General features: G+C 42.3%; 1 protein-coding gene across 6 annotated transcripts in view; it reads right to left on the bottom strand.

The window, feature by feature from the left end:
- The window catches only part of DENND10 (DENN domain containing 10), a 34332-nt gene extending 14317 nt beyond the window's left edge, over nucleotides 1-20015 (bottom strand). For 3 of the 6 annotated variants that reach the window (XM_044382185.3, XM_044382184.3, XM_026494241.4), the window contains exons 1-8: nucleotides 19902-20002; nucleotides 17642-17838; nucleotides 15545-15624; nucleotides 12389-12537; nucleotides 11235-11346; nucleotides 8798-8898; nucleotides 5587-5694; nucleotides 4059-4153 (exon numbers count right to left, since the gene is read on the bottom strand). In XM_044382185.3, coding sequence (XP_044238120.1) covers nucleotides 4059-4153; nucleotides 5587-5694; nucleotides 8798-8898; nucleotides 11235-11346; nucleotides 12389-12537; nucleotides 15545-15624; nucleotides 17642-17838; nucleotides 19902-19956 — 897 coding nt within the window. In that variant the 5' untranslated portion in view covers nucleotides 19957-20002. Of the gene's footprint in view, nucleotides 1-199; nucleotides 1590-2098; nucleotides 3844-4058; nucleotides 4154-5586; nucleotides 5695-8797; nucleotides 8899-11234; nucleotides 11347-12388; nucleotides 12538-15544; nucleotides 15625-17641; nucleotides 17839-19901 lie in introns of those variants that run through there. The other 3 variants (XM_026494239.3, XM_057308412.1, XM_044382183.3) reach the window with 3 other exon arrangements.
- Between the last annotated feature and the right edge of the window lie 232 nt (nucleotides 20016-20247).

The raw sequence follows: 20247 nt of genomic DNA on the forward strand, positions 1-20247 counted from the left end.
AGAACTCCCCAGCATATCTGCATTGACAAAAGGGTTTTATCTTTTGTTCCAAGTGGGGAGAATTACAGCTACCTAAAACTCTGTTACAGAGTATAAAAATATTTCCATTTTATTTCTGTATCATAAGTTTGTAATTTTAACAACGCTGATCGTTAGCTAATATAGTAATACAAAAATGAGGGAGATAAAGACGCTCCTATTCGTTTTCATAAAATGCAGATTTAATTTTCAATTGTTTGCCTTCAAAACATCACCTCATTCCAGATCCTCCCCTGCCCCCACCCAAGGAAGGAGGGGACAAGTCTATTTTTTATTTTTACTCAACAAATGTCTAACACAAAGAATAAAAGAAAGATCTAATAAAGACAAGATTTTTTTACAAACATTTTCCCGGGTAAGATTTCTAAGGACAACAGTAGTGAGTGTAAAATAACCTTTCATAAGTAATCCGAGTACGTGGAATAAAGTAACAAATACATAATTTAGACCTCCATGCTTAGGTTGTAGCTTTTAGGTCTCCAATTACGAAAAAGATACATAACCTGAACAAGAACTGTTACCTTCATATATGGCGAAATTACTTTTACTGAAGTCTGAAGACACTCTCTGGTCTAGGCCTTGGCAATTATGGAAAGTTGCTGTTCCACTCATTTACATCCACATTTACATCCAAAATGGGCTCTTGTTTCACTCCACCATGTAAGGACTGGCATCTTTTTCAGAAGAACATTGCTAGCAACAGGGTTAATTAAGGAGTACTAGTGGCTTAAGTTGGCCAGATGCTTACCTCTGCGACAGTATAAATATGGATTATTAAAGTTGTCTACTCAAGTATAAAATCTATGCAAAATCCTCATAGTATAGGCAAAAATGTTCAAAGGCCAAGAAGAAAAAATTGTTTTACAAGAAAGTGCAACTGCAGGGTCTTTTTTGAATGATCTTCTAGACTGTTCTGCAGAAAACTTAGTTTGGCTCAGAAAGTAGAGTTCCTCGTGAGGAATAAAAGTTCTTCCTAGAAGAATATAAAGCAAAACTTCAGGCAGCTTTCTGAAAATACACTGTTAGTTGGTGGCTACGCAATGAAACAATTGGAACTTAAAATAATGAAGGCTTTGGGGTTTGCTGTGACCTGCGCCAGAACTTGGCAGAGCTTTTTCTCTTCCGCCGGGACGCCACGCCGTTGCTGACGGCATACGTGGTGGTTACAGCACTTCGTCCGACACTGAGCGCAGGCAGGAGGCCAGGAGAAAACCGGTTTTCATAGCGTTTCAGGGTTTTTTCAGGTCAAATCGCAATACCTTCAAGTAAATTGTTAAAAATATAACATTTCCGTTGTAGTTTTCGGTATTTGACATAGTTGGTGGACAATCGTGGCGTGAGAGCTTTCTGTCACCAGTGACACATCGTCGCAGTCAGATTTTCAGCATCTGCTCAGCTGCCGCGAGATGGTAAAGGAAGTTTTCTGTTGCTGGTGGAAATCGTCTTTGCTTTAGGGCCTCAAAATTGAGAACCAGCTTTTCTCCATCACCAGAAACTTCGGAAAACGGTTCCAGGTTGGTGAAGATTTCTCTCGTTTTTAGGGAAATATCCTTTGACAGGAAAATACGCCACACGTGAGCATCAAAAATATGAATCGTTGTTGCATTTGAAGAGAATTCTTCCTGCTATTTTTTAAGTTTATCAGACTATTTATAAATTAGGAAAAATGAAACAAACTTAAAACAACTTCGAAAAATCAGTGTCCTGCTTTTGCCATTTAACCATTTTTAAGTGTTGGATTCAGCGGCATTAAGTATATTCACAGAGTTTTAGGACTACCACCCATTTCCAGAACTTTTTCATCCTCCCAAAATGCAATTTTGTACCCACTAAACAATAACTCCCTATCCCCATCTCCAACCCATGGTAACCACCATTCTACTTTTGGCCTCTATGAATTTTCTTATTCTGGGTACCTCGTATAAGTGAAATCACACAACACTTGTCCTTTTGTGTCTGGCTTCTCTCACTTAGCATAATGTTTTCAAGGCTCATCCACGTTGTAGCCCAAGTTAGAACTTCATTCTTTTTTAAGGTGGAATAATACCCACTCTGCACATTTTATTTTTCCATTCATCCACTGACGGACATTGGAGTTATTTTTTACCTCCTGGCTACTGTGAGTAGTGCCGCTACGAAGCTGGGTGTACAACTAGTTCTTGGAGTCCCTGTTTTCAATTCTCTCTCATACGTATCCGACAGAATTGCTGGATCGAAGGGAATCCTGTGTTTAACTTCTTGAGGAACGCTGCTACCGTTTTTAGAACAAATCTCCTCCCAAAGTCCTCTCTGCCTGGGGTGAGTAACCCAGCACCTGTCACGTGGGCTTTATTCCTCCTTACTGACTGAACAGTGCTTTCCGTGGCTGAAGAGTCATCAGAGCTCACATTAAATCATGTCTTTTTCTTGGTCTGCTGACACCATTCATTCATTCACTCAAATATTTCCAAACCCCTACAGTATGCCAGGCACCTTCTTCATACATTATCCTGAGTCACCTGTGTATCACTTCTAGTCCATGAAAAACACAGTAATTCAAAACTCACATTTACATAGTTAACCAACATTGTAAAGAGTCGATGTTTTGGGGCACCTGGGTGGCTCAGTTGTTTAAGGGCCCGACTCTTGGCTTTGGCTCAGGTCATGGGTCCTTGAGGAGCCCCACATCAGGCTCCCTGATCAGTGGGGAGTCTGCCCCTCCCCCCACTCACTCACACTCAAATAAATAAATCTTAAAAAGAAAAAAAAGTCAATGTTTTTACTCAAATGTTGATAGAGGGATGGATGGGCAATGACGACCCACATGGAAAGAAAGGAGAGTCTCAGTGCTCAGGTCCTTAGGACGAGACCCGCCCGCTCTTCCTGGCCAGAGCTCGATGGGTCACCAGCACTGAACAGAACAGTGCTGCTGGTCGGCTCCTGTCAGAGCCGTGGCTCCTCTCATCCTTTAACTCACAGGCTGCCTCCTCAGAGAGCTGTCTGACCCCTTCTCCAACATTCTCTACCGTGACCACTTGTTCTGTCACAGCAGTCATTTATCATGGCTCACGATGATCTGGTATTTCCACTATTTTCTATTCATCTACTCCCCATGACGGCAGGGGACTTTGCTCCAAAGTATCCCCGTTGCCCGATGCCTGACATATAGTCAGTGTTCAATAAATATCTTCTGGTTAAACGAATGAATAAATGGAGAAAAGAGCCAGGTCTAACCAGGTGAGGAGGGCATGCTTATCAGAGGGGCCCCCCAGGTGGCACAGGTGCAGATGGTGGGAGACAATCCTTCCAAGCCTCTGGCCCCCCCCAGATGAGCCAGGGCCGGGGAGAGGCCAGGCTGGAAGTGTATCCCAAGAGAGGAGCAAGGCGCTGGGCACGGGCGCAACGCAAGCAGACAGCAGACAGGAGAGGAGACTGCGCCAGCTGCAGTGCAGGGGAGCGGCTTTCCCACCACACAGACACGCTTAAATAAACTCTTTGACTATCCTGATCGGGCAAGGGGAGAGGGGTGGGTCCATTCGGACACCGTGGTCAGCTTGACAGGCAGACCCCATAGGCAGGTAGACCCCACCGGCAGCCAGCCACGCAGGGTGTGATCCCAGAGTCTGCTAACTTCGGCAGGGATCTGATATATGCTTACCGATGTTCTGAACACAATACGTCAAAGCCAGATTAAGGCGCTCTCTCTGGATTCCCCGGCTCAGCAGCAACCTTCTCTTTACAATGTGTTCCTCCGTGAACATTCTGCTAAAAATTCTGCTAGGAGCACAAAGTGCACTGGCCGGCCCACAAAAGCATTCCGGACCCCTGGTGGGTTACACTTCTCATTATAAACACTTGCCTTCAGCACCAGCCCCCCAGAGCCTGATAACTCTTCGGCTATGGCGGCCCCCCCCCCATCTTCCCCAGGGCCATCCTGCAGACCCTCATCTGAGCATTGCCCCTGGCCACTCAGAGTCACGCTATGCGCCCTGCCCCACCCTGCCCAGCAACTCTCGTAAGTCAGAGTATTGACGACTTACCTGAATAACTTGGCTGTCTGATTTCTCTGGATCTTCTGCAGACTGAACAATGAGCTGACCAATTTCTTTGTGCAGTTTGCCCATAGTCATGGCCTCTGGTGAGATCAAGCACGTGTTGTATGAATATTTAGAAGTTTACATAACAAAAGCCATGCCGGCTACTTGAAAAGGTAAACAATCACAGAGGGAACTTTCAAAGCAACCAACTGACAACCTCCCACATTTCCATCTTATCACTGAGCACAAACAGGACGATGTGCTAGGAGGTGAGGCATAACCACGCTTTACACTTCATGTTCGAAATAAAAACATTTGTCACTCCAAGGACCAAACTCCATTCAAATAACGCCAACTGAGATGAGCCCATTTTATAGATGCGGAGCGACAGAGGGCAGCGGGGAGATGGCCACCCCTTCCGGTCCTAATGTTTCAGCAGTTTAAGTGGCCCAGGCCACCGCTAGTTTCCTATCACTTTGGCTTTACAGAAGGAGAAGGCCATTACCTCCATTCTCTTGTGCTTCTGGACACATCCTTCAAAAAGATTTTCCACACAGGAGTCATGATCAACCCTGTGCGGTGCTAAACTGCTACACCTTTTCTGATACTCTGTCTTTCGAGAGGTGGGGCACACTTCCCCTCTCTCAAGCGTGGACCGGACTTAATGACTTCCTTCTAACAGAACATGGAGGAACTGGCGTATGACTTCTGAGACTTGAGTCATAAAAGGCACCATGGTCTTTCTGTCTCTTGGATCATTCGCTCTTGGGGAAGCCAGCTGTCGTGTCACGAGAACACTCGAGCTGCCCTGCGGAGAGGCCCACGTGGTGAGGCCTCCTGCTATAGCCACGTGAGTTAATGCAGAAGTCGAGCCTGCGGAGGACTGCAGCACTGGCAATATGCTGACTGAGTCCTCAGGAGAGACCCTGAGCCAGAACCTCTCAGCTAAGTCAGTCCTGAAACTGAGATAATAAATATTTGCTGTTTTAAATCACTAAGTTTAGAAGTGATTTGGTATGCCGCAAGAGATCACTAATACAGCTTGTTTAAACAGAGACGTGGAGAAACAAGATAAAGAGACCATCTTATACTGTATGGCCTAAGCCCCCAGAATGTATTACTGCCATGGAGAGACCTGTAAGAGTAAATGCTGTGTTCTAGACACAGAAAAATCCCTCCAGTTCAGCACAGAAGGCTAAGCAGGCCCTCAAATACCACTTTTAGAGAATCAGCCTAAAAAATAGAACTGCTTGGGGCGCCTGGGTGGCACAGCGGTTAAGCGTCTGCCTTCGGCTCAGGGCGTGATCCCGGCGTTCTGGGATCGAGCCCCACATCAGGCTCCTCCGCTATGAGCCTGCTTCTTCCTCTCCCACTCCCCCTGCTTGTGTTCCCTCTCTCGCTGGCTGTCTCTCTCTCTGTCGAATAAATAAATAAAATCTTAAAAAAAAAAAAAATTAATTAATTAATTTTAAAAAGTACAACTGCTTGGGTGACATTTTGTATCAACGACAGAACAGAAGAGAGAACGAACCTTTTGCAAGTGGAGCAATGGTGATCTCACTATCTGCCAGATTCACAAACACGTCATAGAGGTCTGATCTATTGCTCACCTCCAAGTCCACAAATCCGGCGATGTAACCTGCATTACAAAGATGACCAACATTACCGAGTAGGAACAAATCCTATTGTGAATGTATCAAAAGAGAACTGAATTTAAAGCTCATCAGGTGCTCTTCCTCAAGGCTTTCTTCAGGGAACATCAGCTGTACCCCGCAGCATTTCTTAAGACTTCACTATTGTCAGTCATACAACTCAAACTAGATTTTAGTGTCAAGGAAGAAGGAATTTACTTTTCAGTCACTGCGATTCAGGTCAAGAATGACATCAGCCGAAGCAGAGGTAGCAAGGGATCCCTGGACCAGTGTCCCCCTTTAGGTCTTTGTCGCTAAGAAGCCACAGCCAAACACCCGGCTTTCTCAGGGACAGCATGCTGGGGACAGCATCAGCCTTCACCGGTTTCAGATCGGACACACTAAATGCTCAAGGAAGTAGGGCAACTCAAGATTTAGCAGACCTTGGAACTGATGCTAAAACAGCAGCTACCAGACTTTCCAGATTTCACACCGCAGTACAATTAAAAACAAAAAAAAATGTTTTTTGATGACCAATTTATCAATGCTGAAGTTTTGCTTTACCATGAGAAAACATTTAAAAAACAACAGCAACAAAAACAAAAATTTAACCGCGGGCCACCCAGACACAGACTCACTCACATGAGAAAATGTGATCTATGACAGAAATGATACTGATTACCGGAGAAAAGAGGACCCCATTCACTGAGTAGTCCTGGGCCAAGTGGCTGTCCAACTGGGAAAAAAAATTCCAAACTCACTATAAAAAAAGTAGTTCTAAGTACATTAAAGACTTAAATGGGGAAGAAAAACACTTTTTAAAATTTTACAAAATATGCTTCTACCCTTGGTATAAAGATTTTCTTAAACAAAATACCAAAACTAAAATCATAAAAGTTTAATAAACTCCAACATTAAAATTAGGATTTCCAGAGTAAGGGGATGGGCAAAATGGGTGAAGAAAATGAAAAGGTACAAACTTCCAGTTATAAAAGGAATGTCACAGGGATGAAAACTACAGCATAGGGAATATAGTCAATAATACTATAATAACTTAATAGAGTGGCAGATAGTAAATTTATTATGATGAATGTTTCATAATGGATATAATTGTCAAATCACTACTTTGTATACATGGAACTAATAGCGTATGTCAACAATACATCAATTAACAACAAAAACCCAGAGTGGGGGGGGAACATGAGGGATACAAGGTAAAACAAGATTGTAAAATGTTCACAAATGTTAAGTTGGGTGACAAGCATCTGTATCATATTATTCTTAATAAAAAGCCTAAAAAAATAAATTTCTATTCATTATATCATGAGAATAAATAAAAAATCCATAAACTCAGAGATTTTTTGAAGCATATATAACCAACAATGGATTCATATCCTGAATATATAAAGAATTTCTATGAATCATTAAGAAAAACCCAATGGAAAAATATGTAAAAGATAGTTACTTTGCAGAAGAGGAAACAGAAATGACAGAAACAGAAATATGTTTAACCTCATTAGGGATCAAGAGAATATAAATTAAAAGCACATGAAATATCACTGTACAGTCACCAAGTTGGCAAACATTTTACAGTTTGACAGTAACCAAGTGTTGTTGAGGACATGAAGCAATGGGACCTCTCCTACTCTGGTAAGAGGGTAAATTGGTACAATTTCTGAGGAAAACATCTGGCATTACCCTGCAGCTTGAGGATCTGCATGCCTTATAACCCAGAAATTCTTCTTCCTGACATAGAGCCTAGATAAAGTTTTACATGTGTACACCAAGAGACCCACAATAAGAATGCCTGTAGCAGCACTGTTTTAAAAGTGAAAAATGAAAGGGGCGACTGGGTGGTAGTCCGTTGAGCGACTGACTCTTGATTTTGGCTCAGGTCATGATATCAGGGTCCTGGGACTGAGCCCTACATTGGGCTCCGCAATCAGCGGGGAGTCTGCTTGAGATTCTCTCCCTCCGCCCCTCTCCACCCCCCACCTGCTCTCTTTCTCTCTCTGAAATAGATAGATAGATAGATAGATAGATAGATAGATAGATAGATAGATAAGAATGATGAGAAAAGTCCGAGTGCATAAACTATGGCATATCACTTAATGGGATCCTATAGAGCAGTGAAAATGAATGAGACTACAAATATCCACATGAAAATACATAAATCCTACAAAAATACTGTCAAGCAAAAATAGAACAAAAACCAAAACATAGGCCACAGCAGAATTCATCCATCATGAATCCACATATATAAAGTTAGTTTAGTAAAAACTAAACAATATATTATTTAGAACTATGTGTTTCTGTGTACGGGGCTAGAGGAAGGAAGTGAGGAATGAGATGGGAAGGCACATGAGATGCTTCAAAATACAGATAGTGTTCTATTCTCTCTGGTGAGTCCGTGAGTGTTCCTTTTATTTTTTTATAACTTGCATAAATACTGCATATTAGTTTATATGTAAGAAATTTTTCATAATTGAAAAAGCAACAACAAAAGCCCCTATGATCTATCATTATCATTATTGCTTTATGAAAGAATCTTTTAAGAGCATAACATTATAAAGGTCATGATAACCTTAAATTTAAAAAAACAAAAACAAAAGACTATGTCACCACAATATTAGAATTCCTACAGATATAATACTATTATTAAATTATTCTCAGAATCTTACCATTAAAAATTTTTATACAAGTATAATAACATCATTCAAAAATAATTTCATTTTTCCTTTGGGAAAAAAATATGCAAAGGCTCAAAATAAAATCTAAGTCCAATCACTGATAGGGAAACTTTTAAAATGAGAATTTTACAAATTAAAAATTAATCATATTTTGGTGATGGGTGCACAACAAAGTGAATGTATTTGGTGCCTCTGAATTATATACTTAAAGATGATTACGATGGTAAATTTTATAATATGCGTATTTTACTGCAATATTTTTTAAAATTAAAAATAAATTTTTTAAGGAAAAAGAACTGGTTGCATTTACCAAAGAAATAATAAATCATTATTCCCTTTAAGACTGCAAAAACACTCCCGCAAACCAACAGCAACCCTGGATAAAGCCAAGCCCCTCGTCCCCCGAGATCCTGTCATCTACCTGGGCACATCTGTAAGGCTTCCAGCTCATCGGCATGCAGGTGCACATAGGAATGAAGTATGGTCCAGTCCTGTCGATGCCACACCAGGGCAGGCAGAGTCCTGGGGAATTAAGGCAAGAACTCAAATGGTTGCCAGCCCACACCTGACTCAGCCCACCCTCCTTCCTCTTCTTCCCCAGGAGGAAACTGGCTACCAGAGGCAGAGGGGAGAACGAATGCTAAACGTGCCAATACCTCCAGGCTTCAAGTTAAAGTAATGCAATGTTTTAAACGGCCTTTTTTGGGTCAGATGAGCTACAAAAAGCTCAAGGTGAAGTTTCAAAAGATCTCCTTGGTGGCAAGGAGTAACACTTCTGAAGTTTTCCTCCCAACACCTCACTCTGTAAACTGCCACGGAGGGAGTCTGAAGGTAAGATCCAAAGCAGGGCCCTGAAAGCAACAAAAATTTTTGAAGTCTCTCATTCCATATTTAAAATTGCGATTGGGCGCCTGGTGGCTTAGATGGTTAAGCATCCACCTTTAGCTCAGGTCATGATCTCCAAGTCCTGGGATCAAGCCCCACATGGCGAAGGGGGGGGGGGGGTCCCTGCTCAGCAGGGGGTGTGTTCTCACTCTCCCTCTGCCTCTCCTCCTGCCTGTGCTGTCTCTCTCTCTCAAATGAATACATAAAATCATTAAAAAGAAAATTCCAATCAAACTTACAAACCCCTTTGTGTTTGTTTTTATACAAGACAAGTTTCTTTAAAAAACTTCCAGTAATACAGCTCCTGCAGGAAGAGGTGTAGAATTTAACCGTGATTTGGTGAACCCACTCGTGCCCTGCTATGTATTTTAGAAGCTGTGGACATCCCAGTTTCGGAAGCATAAAGGTAGAGGAAAAGGGTAATTGGGTGGCAAAGAAGAGGCTTTGGGGATCAGAGCAGCGTGAAAGTTCTGGCCCTGTCGCCTAAGATCTGAGGCAGTCGCAATCAGAGCAATCACCGTTTCTGAAGCCACACATGGAGCAGGGTGGGTGCCAAGTACTCTACAAAGAGTATCTCCGATCACGACAACAAGCTTACGAAGTAGCCACTATTATCTTCGTTTTACAGATAAAGAAACGGAGGCTTAGAAAGTTTAAGTATCCTGTATGTGGTCACAGAGCTAGGAAGGTGCCCTCCCAGGATTTTAACCCAGGTCCTTCTGACTACCAAGCCTTCTTTTTCCCACTTGCTAAACAGCCTCTCGGAGCCTCAATTTTCTCATCCATAAAAGAGGGCAATAATATGTCCTTGCAGACTTCTTGTCATTAATAAATTTAATAATTAAAGGTGACTACACAATACCTGGCATACCGTAAGCACAAAAGCTAGGTCTTCCTGCTTTTAAGAAATTATCTATGAACAAGTTAGATTTGGTAAAGAAAAAAACGTAAAAAAAAAAACTTTGTTATAAAAATAAGAGAGGGTGCCCGGGTGGCTTAGTCAGTTAAGTATCAAACTCTTTTTTTTTTAATATTTTTTTATTATATTATGTTAGTCACCATACAGTACATCCCTGGTTTTTGATGTAAGGTTCAATGATTCATTAGTTGCGTATAACACCCAGTGCACCACGCAATACGTGCCCTCCTTACTACCCATCACCAGCCTATCCCATTCCCCCACCCTCCTCCCCTCCGAAGCCCTCAGTTTGTTTCTCAGAGTCCATAGTCTCTCATGCTTCACTCCCCCCTCTGATTACCTCCCCTTTCTTTATCCCTTTCTTCCCCTACCGATCTTCCTAGTTCTATATGTTCCATAGATGAGAGAAACCATATGAGTATCAAACTCTTGATTTTAGCTCAGGTCATTTGATCTCAGGGTCATGAGATCGAGCCCCACCATGTCAGGCTCCATGCTCAACGTGGAGTCTGCTTGTCCCTCTTCCTCCCCCGCCGTGTGCGTGCTCTCTCTCTCAAATAAATCAATAAAATCTTTAAAAAAAAAAAAAAAAAAGAGAGAGAGAGTCTATTTGGTAAAAGTGAAAAAAAGAATTCCTTAAAACAGGGGTCAAGGAACTATGACCTTGGCTCAGCTATCTGTGTTTACACATAAAGTGTAACTAGAACACAGGCCTGCTCATTCACTTACATATGCACTGACTCCGGCAGCTGGGTGGTTGGGACAGAGACCCTATGGCCTACAAGCCTGAAATATTTACTACCTGGCAAGGAAAAGTTTAAACTTCTTGCTCTAAAGTGTTCCTATTTCTAAATCTGAAGAAGAATCTGCCTGAATTCAGTGACCTTGAACTACTAACTCTCACCTGAAACATTAGACCAAAATGGCACTTCACCCTCAGCCTAACACATTCTATTTATACCAAATGTGCAACAGAACAGAGCACACAGGAACACGGACCGCCCCGATCTGGCTGCCAACAAAGCCTCCGCTTCTGAATGGCCAGAGACAATACCTGGTGAACTCCTGGACAGCTTCTATTTTGGGGTGATAGACGACAATTCTTTTCTTTAGCATCAGCGCCGTGTGTAAGATGACGGTTTCCATTCCAAACTGAGATACGATGTCTTAAAACACAAGAAATTATAATGTTTCTGCGTTAAATAATATATAAGGAAATAAAATTGTTATTGGAAAGGATCCTTTCCAATAAATACAGAGATTCTTTTCTATATACAGAATACAGAAATATTTTCAATACAGAGAACAAAGAAGCACCTTATGCCCTTGATGGGCACAGAAATCCGTACCTGCTCCCTAAGAAGGATACTACAGCAGCCTACACCTGCCCCCCAAGGGACTCCGTGCTGGACGCACAGATGAAGCCAGAGCCACAAGAAAGCAGGATAATGATATGAAGGGAACGAGCATCTTCCTGTCATGAAAAATCCTTAGGTTTTAAAAAAAAGTTCACCGACGCCCTCTCCTTCCCCCTCCCCCCCCCCCCCCGCCCATCATGACTTAGGTCCTTTTGAGATAGCTGGACAAACCTAACATGTCAACAGGGTGCTTCAAAACAGTGCAGAACAGTAGGATCAAGAGCAAAGACAGTGCTGTGGGAGGACAAGCACGAGAGCTAGCATGACCCTCAGAGCTCCCCTCTCCTCCCTGTTAAGGACCCTGAAGTCTGGCTCAGCCCTGTACTGTCATTTTGGATGTCCCAGCTAGGAGGGAAAGGGCAGGGGGTTAAAAGAGGAACACCGGGCCAGGGGCTGGAGCTCTCCCCATGGAAGAAGTAACTGCTAAAATGTAAGGAAGAGAAAAACTATGGAAGTCAGTGGAGACTCAAGCCGTGCGATTCAGCTTACCTGTGAAAGAGCATTTCTATATTAACTGTCAGAATCCTATGGAAAGGACCACCACCAAACTCTGCTTTCCTACGACAGAATTCTAATCAAGTAAGGCGATGTAGAAGTTGAACTACCCTCCTGTTCAGCAAACAAATATTACGTAGATGAAAGTATACAGGGAGATGGAATATCAGAGTCTAATGAGGATTGGCCTGGGCTTGGGGATATTATTGTTGTTGGGATGGAACCATCCGGGATGGGTTTTTGTTCTGTTTGCTTGCTTGCTTGCTTGCTTTTTTTTTTTTTTTTTTTTTTTTACCTTTGATGGAGCCTGCAAGATATGCCTTTCGGGCATCAAAATCCTTGCTAAGGAAAGAGCCATTTTCTTCACTCTGGCATATCCCCTTTGTGAGAACTGCAATATAACTCTCCATCATTTTAACTGGGCTCCCATGTTTCAGGTACATTCTGTAAGAAAAGACAAATGGCAGCCATGCTGTTATTCAGCAGGAACCACATGGAGCAACGCAACCCAAGGCTACGTATGGGCCTTGCTACAAAATCTAAGTCAACTTGCTAATACGCTTCTGAATGCCTGAATCTTTTCATGATACGACTACTTCTAGAATTTAATCTGAAAATGTATCCAAAAAAATAACCCCTCGAGAGACCTTCAACAATTCCCGGTAGGTGGCTTTCTCCTTACATCTGGGGAAGCCTGCTATTGTCCACTCAAGCAGGAGAATGAGCTATGGACTTTCTGAGGCCCCATTATTCTTAAAAATATGGCATACTTACCTCTCTCTACGTCTTATGTTCACAAATGGTGTTTCTAGTAGGAACAACTCTATCTTATTGCTGGGACTTCCTTTCACAAGGAAGGAGTTTTGCGTTGTTCACAGAGAAAGCACTAATTATAGAACTTATACTTATTATCAGAGTTCCCAGAGGTAGCTATATTTAGATAATTAGGAAACCAAACTCCTTTAAGTTTCTGGTGATAAATGCACTCTAGATATACTCATCATCAAGTTCCAGAAAATGCTGACAGGACTGACTACATTTATAGCTCATATGTGAAATCAGTCCCTTCCCCTGAAACCTCTTCCTGTGAATAACTAGATCTAACTTGTGCTTGAGAAGCAGGACTGGGCCTACTGGGGTGTCGTAGTAGCTAAAGGAATAGAAAACTGGAAAGAAAATAAAATCATGGTTTAAAACAGATCAAACTGAAAATCATATTTATTGTACATTATGTGAAGAAGTGTTTTAATTACTAATCAAATTTTGTCAATCATTGTGTTTTTTAATTATCTTAATGCACAAATTGAGGAAAAAAGGTAAAGAACAATGAATATGGTAAGCTATCATATATATAAAATAATCAAACCCATGAACTCATACACACATTTCTATATGGAGAAAATGTCTCCATTTGGAGGTTGGGAATAGGGGAAAGAAGGGACTTAGTTTTCATTGGATACCTTTTTTTATTGTTTGTATATTTTTGCTATATGCTTACATTACACCACAAAACAAACAACACACCATTAAAACTGTAAAATAGATTCAATAGACAGTAATGGAGAAGAGAAACATAGGAAGGGTAAGACTACTTTTTCCATGACAACCCTGGGCCATGAAATATTGAATAGAAGGAGGAATTCCCCCAAAATCATTCCATAGGAAACCCACAAAGTGCAACTCAGGGGAACTTATTCAGATGGGACGGCCACAGGCTGTCACACCTGGCATGGACAACTGACTCCACGTGTGCAGGAAACCCGGGGTTCTCCGCCACAGCCACTAGCTGGACGGACTAGAAGATGAAGGGGGTCATGGCAAATGACCTGGACCCCACACAGGAAATGAACCCCTTCGTGTGGGCTCCCACTGCCACTGCGAGCAGCATGCTATAGAAACCATGCTTGCCCGCTCCCCTCCCCAGAGATGGAAGGGAGCCCCTCCATGGTAACCTCAGCATGTGTGAAAAGTGTCAGTCTATGTGCCTGTGCACACAGGCTCGTTAGTGAGAGTGTGCGCGCACGCGTGCGTGCAGGAGCGTGTGGGGATGTACACACGGAGGGCAAGTGCAGTAAGGGGTAGCGGGCAGAGGAGGCCGCTGCCAATAGCTTGAGTCCTCATTTCTCCTCAACTGTGACAAGAGAAAAGTCCAGAATGCAACAATGCCATGGCACTAGAGAAGGTGAGGAACCCTCTGGACTTCCTCTTGGGCAGGAAGCGGGGTCTAAAGCAACCTTACATTCTGGGCCCCAGAATATTTCCCAGTGAATTCACTGGGTAACCTAACCTTAACCCAATCCAATGAAATGAGAGCCCAGTGTTTGTTCAAAAACAGCTTTGCAGTGTTTTTAGCTGATGGCTTCTAGATGGTGTCTCCTCTTACGATAATAATCTCTGTGTCAGTGCCACAGTAGCAGACAACTGTTTATAATCCACGGTGAACTATATACCTGGAACTTATCTTCTGACAGCAAGAAGGCTCTCTTATCATAGCTGGCTGCAAAACCAGTAAAACTTCATTTTGTTAAAATATAACCTACTAGAAACCCTTAAGTAATGAGAAAGCAGACTTCCTCTATAGATCTATATATGAGTGTACATATACAAAAATGGCACACACACAGAAAAGCAACCATTTATCTGGCTTATAGTGAGAAAAACAAAAACAACTCCCTTTGCTCCCCGCCCCAAAACTTACTGGGCATAATAAGCCTGAGGGCTGAGGTTGTAATACATAACATTAGAATGACAAGTCTATCTAGTGACAACAATATTAAAAAACAATAACAAAAAACTGTCAAAGCCCTGGTTAAGGAAAAACCAGTGTCCCTAACATATAAGAAAGATTCCATTAACTCTACTGCATATACTTACCAAGGCAAGAAAGCAGACTGGTATTACTTTACATAATTTTTTTCAACAGCTGGGATGAAACTAAAGAAGTTTACCTGAATGACGACTAACCAATTAATCAGATTCTCAGCTTCTCAGCATTCCAGCTAAGAAATATTTTCCTGTGCTTTAGCGTAATTCAAAATGCCCGTTAATTTTCCCCAAAATGACTCCCACACACAGACTTTGACACATACGAACCAGCTTATCACTTCACGAGCACTTAACTTATTCATCCTGCTAAGGAAAGTTCTAAATCAGAAGTGAGTAGAAGCGGCAGACCAAAAGTGGCAAGTGACTCAAAATCCCCAGGAACTGCAATAGTTGTGTAAACTGCTTGCTTCCCTCCCTTCTCCCATTCTCCCAAAAAGAGGAGCAGTGTCATCGAAGCAGAAGAGAAAGTTCCTCTTTACAAAACAGTTTCTGAAGGGCAAGTAAAGATTAAGTTGGGGAGGCAGAGGCCTGAAATTTGCTTCCTTGGTGTAGAAATCTGCTATGCAACTATTGAGTAAGATCTTCGTTTTTGTGTGATAGCATTTAACACAGTTTTCATACAGACCTACACAATATCCTAGTGAAGGCGGCATATTTCTCTGGGTTAAAATCTTTGGCGGTCAGAACAATAGAAAAATGAGTCACCTGTCCAAAAGAAACAAAAAAGTATACTTTTTAAAGACACTTTCACAGATTTAATTTTTATTACTATATTCTAGCAAACCTCTGTACAAGACAGACAGGCATTAAAAGGAAAAGATCAAAATGTAACCAAGTTTTCACTTGCTTCTTTATACTTTTATGCTTATATACACATGCATATAAACAACATATACTTATATATACACATAAATATTTAATTTCCTAGATAAGAATATAATACTTTGAGTTTAAACTTTTTCAAAAACACAAATACATTTCAAGTATCAAAAATGTGAGTTTTCATTTATATTCCCCTAACCTCATCAAAGCAGAATGAGAAATGCTATTAGACTACTAATTTATCAACTATTAATTAATGAAGCAGAAGGAAAGAAAACAAAAATACACACAGTAAAAATCACACAGTTCCTTGGGGTACCTGGGTGGCTTAGTTGGTTAAGCGTCTGCCTTTGGCTCAGGTCATGATCCCAGCGTCCTGGGATGGAGCCCCGCATCAGGCTTCTTGTTCAATGGGAGGCTGTTTCTCCCTCTCCCTCTGCCCCTCCCCCTTCTCGAGCTCTCTCTCTCTCTCAAATAAATAAAATCTTAAAAAAAAAAAAAAAATCACACAGTTCCTGAAATAGTCAATTCTCTGTAGAATGCCAGATAGTCTAAACCACTGTTATAAGAAGCTTCATTTATCTATATAAATTTCTGGTAATCATATGCCTATTATTTCCACTGAGACAAAATTCAGAACATTATAAAAAGTAAAGCATTTAAGAAATTTATGAATTTAAGAAAATTATTCATTATGAATAATATGATTTTTAGAAATCATATTTTGAAGTATAAGAACTATCTCTAAATCTTGCTACTTTTCAAATCTGAAAAACAGACTTGAAATCAATGTTGCTATTGTTTGGCAGACTATAGCCAAAACATAGATAAATCTACTTGAGGATACATTAAGATCTCTCAGCAAGAACTTAATGAACATAAACCAAAGCTTTTATAACACTTTGAAAACTATCTTTTTTGCAAATCTACATTTTCTAATTATGAATCTGTTTTTTCTTAAACCTCTAGCAGTTTTAAGATTTTATTTATTTATTTTGAGAGAGAAAGACAGTGTGCGTGGCAGAGGGAGAAGGAGAGAAGCATACTCCCTGCTGAGCGTAGAGCCTACTTTGGGGCTCGATTTCAGGACCCTGAGATTACGACCCGAGCAGAAATCAAGAGTGGGACACTTCACCAACAGAGCCACCCAGGTGCCCCAAACCTCCAGCAGTTTAAAATAGTTGCCTTCCTGTTATTTTAAATGTAATTTTTTAATTTTAAACTGATATCTTGGACATGCTTCATACAGTCTGGTTATTGGTTATAGAAGTAGCCCTAGAAGGTAAAAGAAGTCCCCACCCAGGAACACACCAGGAGCTCAGCCACTTTCTAATATTTCTTTTCTTTGAAAATAATTGGCTGGTTGCTTGGGATTAGGAAAGCCCACAATAACCACGTACTAGTTTTCAACATGTCACACTGATACTGTTCATATCAAATGACACACGCAAAAGGCCTACTGAATACCTGAGTTTCTTTAATTCTCCTTTCTATTCTTAATATATCCTTACCATCCACAAACAAATGAAACAAGTTTTCTTAATTATGCCAAGGATAATTTTATCCCTTAAAATAGTTTTTAATTATAGAAAAATGCTTTTTCTACTTTTATTAGTCAGAGTCATGACTTTGAAAGTACTTCTACATTTCTAACTGCAACAGAGTATAACCTGGAAAAGGCTTCATGATACCAACCACAGGGTCAGTCGTATAATATACACCAACAAATGTTTATAGAATAAATGAGAGTGAAACCTGAAAGGGAATATTCCCAGTGAAAATCATATTTAGTTTTTTTTCAAAAGGGTATCATGAATGATAATGTCTAAAGCTAAGAGTTACTGGAATAATGTGACATCACTTTACATATTTTTGGAGTTTGACCTTTATGCAGTCATACCTTTATCAAAACTGAAGAATCTGGAACTTCGATTGTTGTGATATAAAACCATGTTCTTCTGTACTGACCGAAGACGAAGGGATGGAGAAGTTTGCTCTCATCTGTAAGGCAGCATTTTCTCAGCAGTAAATTCCTTAAAGTAGCTGTCGTGGAAGGATAACACCACACCCACAGAACTTCTCCATTTGTGTCCTTTTCTACGGTGGAAAGATGGTCACTGTGAGAATGTCAAACAGCAGCAAGGAAGTGAATTGATTGGTTACTCAGAAGCACTTAGTGGAATCAGTTTTAACATCCCATTTCACAAAGCATCCTGGAGCACATGTGACCCCAAATTCCCACCTACCTCTACTGGTCAAATTATCTAGCTCTCCTGATCTTGAGTCTTAGGCCACCTGAGTAAAAAGCTTTTATAACAAATCATGAATTAATATTTAGCCTTACAGCTTTGGTAGAGGTCTTCCCCTTCACCCTTCTCCTCCCACACAAATTCTCATAAACTCATTACATTTTTATCTAGTGCGAAGGATCTTTAATAAATACACAGGAAGGGTCTGTTAAAAACAAAACTGGGGATGAAGAAAACGGTGAGATCTCTTTTAAATCACATTACATACTGCTTGTGCAAATTCCGTATTTAAAATAGTAATAGTAATAATAATAATAATGGTTATGCCATCATGTATGTAGTTTCATCATCAAAGCAAACACCTCAATAACGTAGCCAAACTTTAGAAAAACAGTTACTGCATATATAACGGTAAGGATGCAGATTTTGATCTATTCTATAGATTAAAAAAAACTTTTATTATGAAAAATATCAAGCATGTATAAAAGAGAACTTAAAAAAAATGAATTTCCCCATCTCCACCATTCAGCTCCAGCAACTAGACACACCTGGCTCCTCCTCGTTTCATAGGGGGAAGAGATAGCTCTCCCCACCATTATTTTGAAGCAAATCCCTTTTAAATCCGTGTCCATATAAAAAGATACAAAACCCGCTGAATTGAAAATGATTATAAGTCATCTTCGTCTTTGCTGTTACCAGATACAGTCAGAATTTAACCCAACCTCATTCAGAAGTACCTTCAAATAGGACTACGATGGCTGAAATAATTAGGTTTTGTTTTGTAGCAGTTTTAAAATCACATCAGAAATAAATACAGGAAGCCATTCCCAGATAAATGCACTCCTTTGAGACAATGAAAATAGAAACAGTTTTGCTAAACGGAAGCAATGTTCTTCTACACTAAAGGAACACAATGTTTAGGTGTTTGTAAAAAATATCAATAGAATATTATTTCAAAGGACAATGGCACGCAGGGAACCGAGACAGTCATACAAGCAACCCCGTGCTCGCTCCCGCCTATGGGATGAATGGTTCCTTGAAACACCCAACCCTAAAAGACTGCACACGGCTCAGGCACACCCAAAGGTCCCAGCGTACTTCCTCAACCACTATTTCCTCAAAACTAAACAGGATCCCACCGTATGTGAATATGTGGACACTCAGGCTACACGCTTTATCTTATGATGAAGAATTCCTCCAATGGTACGAGTTGGGGCTCCGCGGCTAGACTGCAAAGGTCCCAAACCTGGCTCCACCACTTCCTAGCGTGCGTCCAGCATAAATGACACCCTGGGCCTCCATCTGCCTCTCCAAAATGTGGCCATCAAACATTATTACCTACACCCCCCGGAGCAGTGGTAGAAGTTTAACGGGACGTAATTCGTGCATAACGCTCAGCACTAGGGCTGGCACAGTTAGCCACCGAGACTCGAAGCGCTCAACCACATAATCGGGGCCAGGGCAGGCAGTCACGCGTGGCTCCCCCACGCTCCGAGGTTGGCCCGGCCGCCTCCCAGCTGCGCGGCCCTCGACCTGCTCTCCGCCCACTCCCCGCCCCGCCTGTGCAGCGGGCCCCCTTGCAGCCGCCGGAGCTCGGTCATCCTCGATATCCGGGCTCGTTTGCAGCACGGGGAGTCCGGGAGGAGGCCCGAGGTCCCTCCGTCCCGCTGCCCGGCCCGGGCGGGTCCCATCCGAGACTGCAGACGGACGGGCCCAGGGCGGCTGGCCGAATCCCCGCGCCGAGGAGGCCGGGCCCCGCAGCCCCCAGCCCAGGCCCAACTGAGAAGGGGCCGCGACCTCCTCACCGCGGGCGGCGCCGGAGGCCGCGGGAGCAGAGACCACCCCGGCCCAGGTGGAGGCGGAGGCGGAACTGGGGCGCGGGCCTGCGGGGCAGGGCGCCTTCATCCTCACCGATCAGCCCGACTCCGAGCATCAGCTGAGTGTCCACTGCCTCAGCCGCAGCCATTTTCCGCCGCCGCCGCCGCAGCGCACCACTCCCAGCAACCAGCTCGCAGGCCCCGCCCCTGCTCCGGGGCAGCGCCCACCCTCCGGCCCCACCCTCCCACAAGGCCCCGCCCCCGCCGTTGAGGCCCCGCCCTTGATTCTCCTCGACTTCCTGCTCTCCAGCTCACCTTGGGTCCCTGGCTCTTTACCCTCAGAAAACTCCCTCAGCTTCTGCAGCTTTCCTCACTTCCTCTAATTCAGCTCTTTTTAAACCCTCTCCTCAACCTACTCCAATCTTTCCTCCCCTCCTCAG

This window comes from Ursus arctos, unplaced genomic scaffold (genome assembly GCF_023065955.2).
Source record: "Ursus arctos isolate Adak ecotype North America unplaced genomic scaffold, UrsArc2.0 scaffold_7, whole genome shotgun sequence".
Classification (NCBI taxonomy): domain Eukaryota; kingdom Metazoa; phylum Chordata; class Mammalia; order Carnivora; family Ursidae; genus Ursus; species Ursus arctos.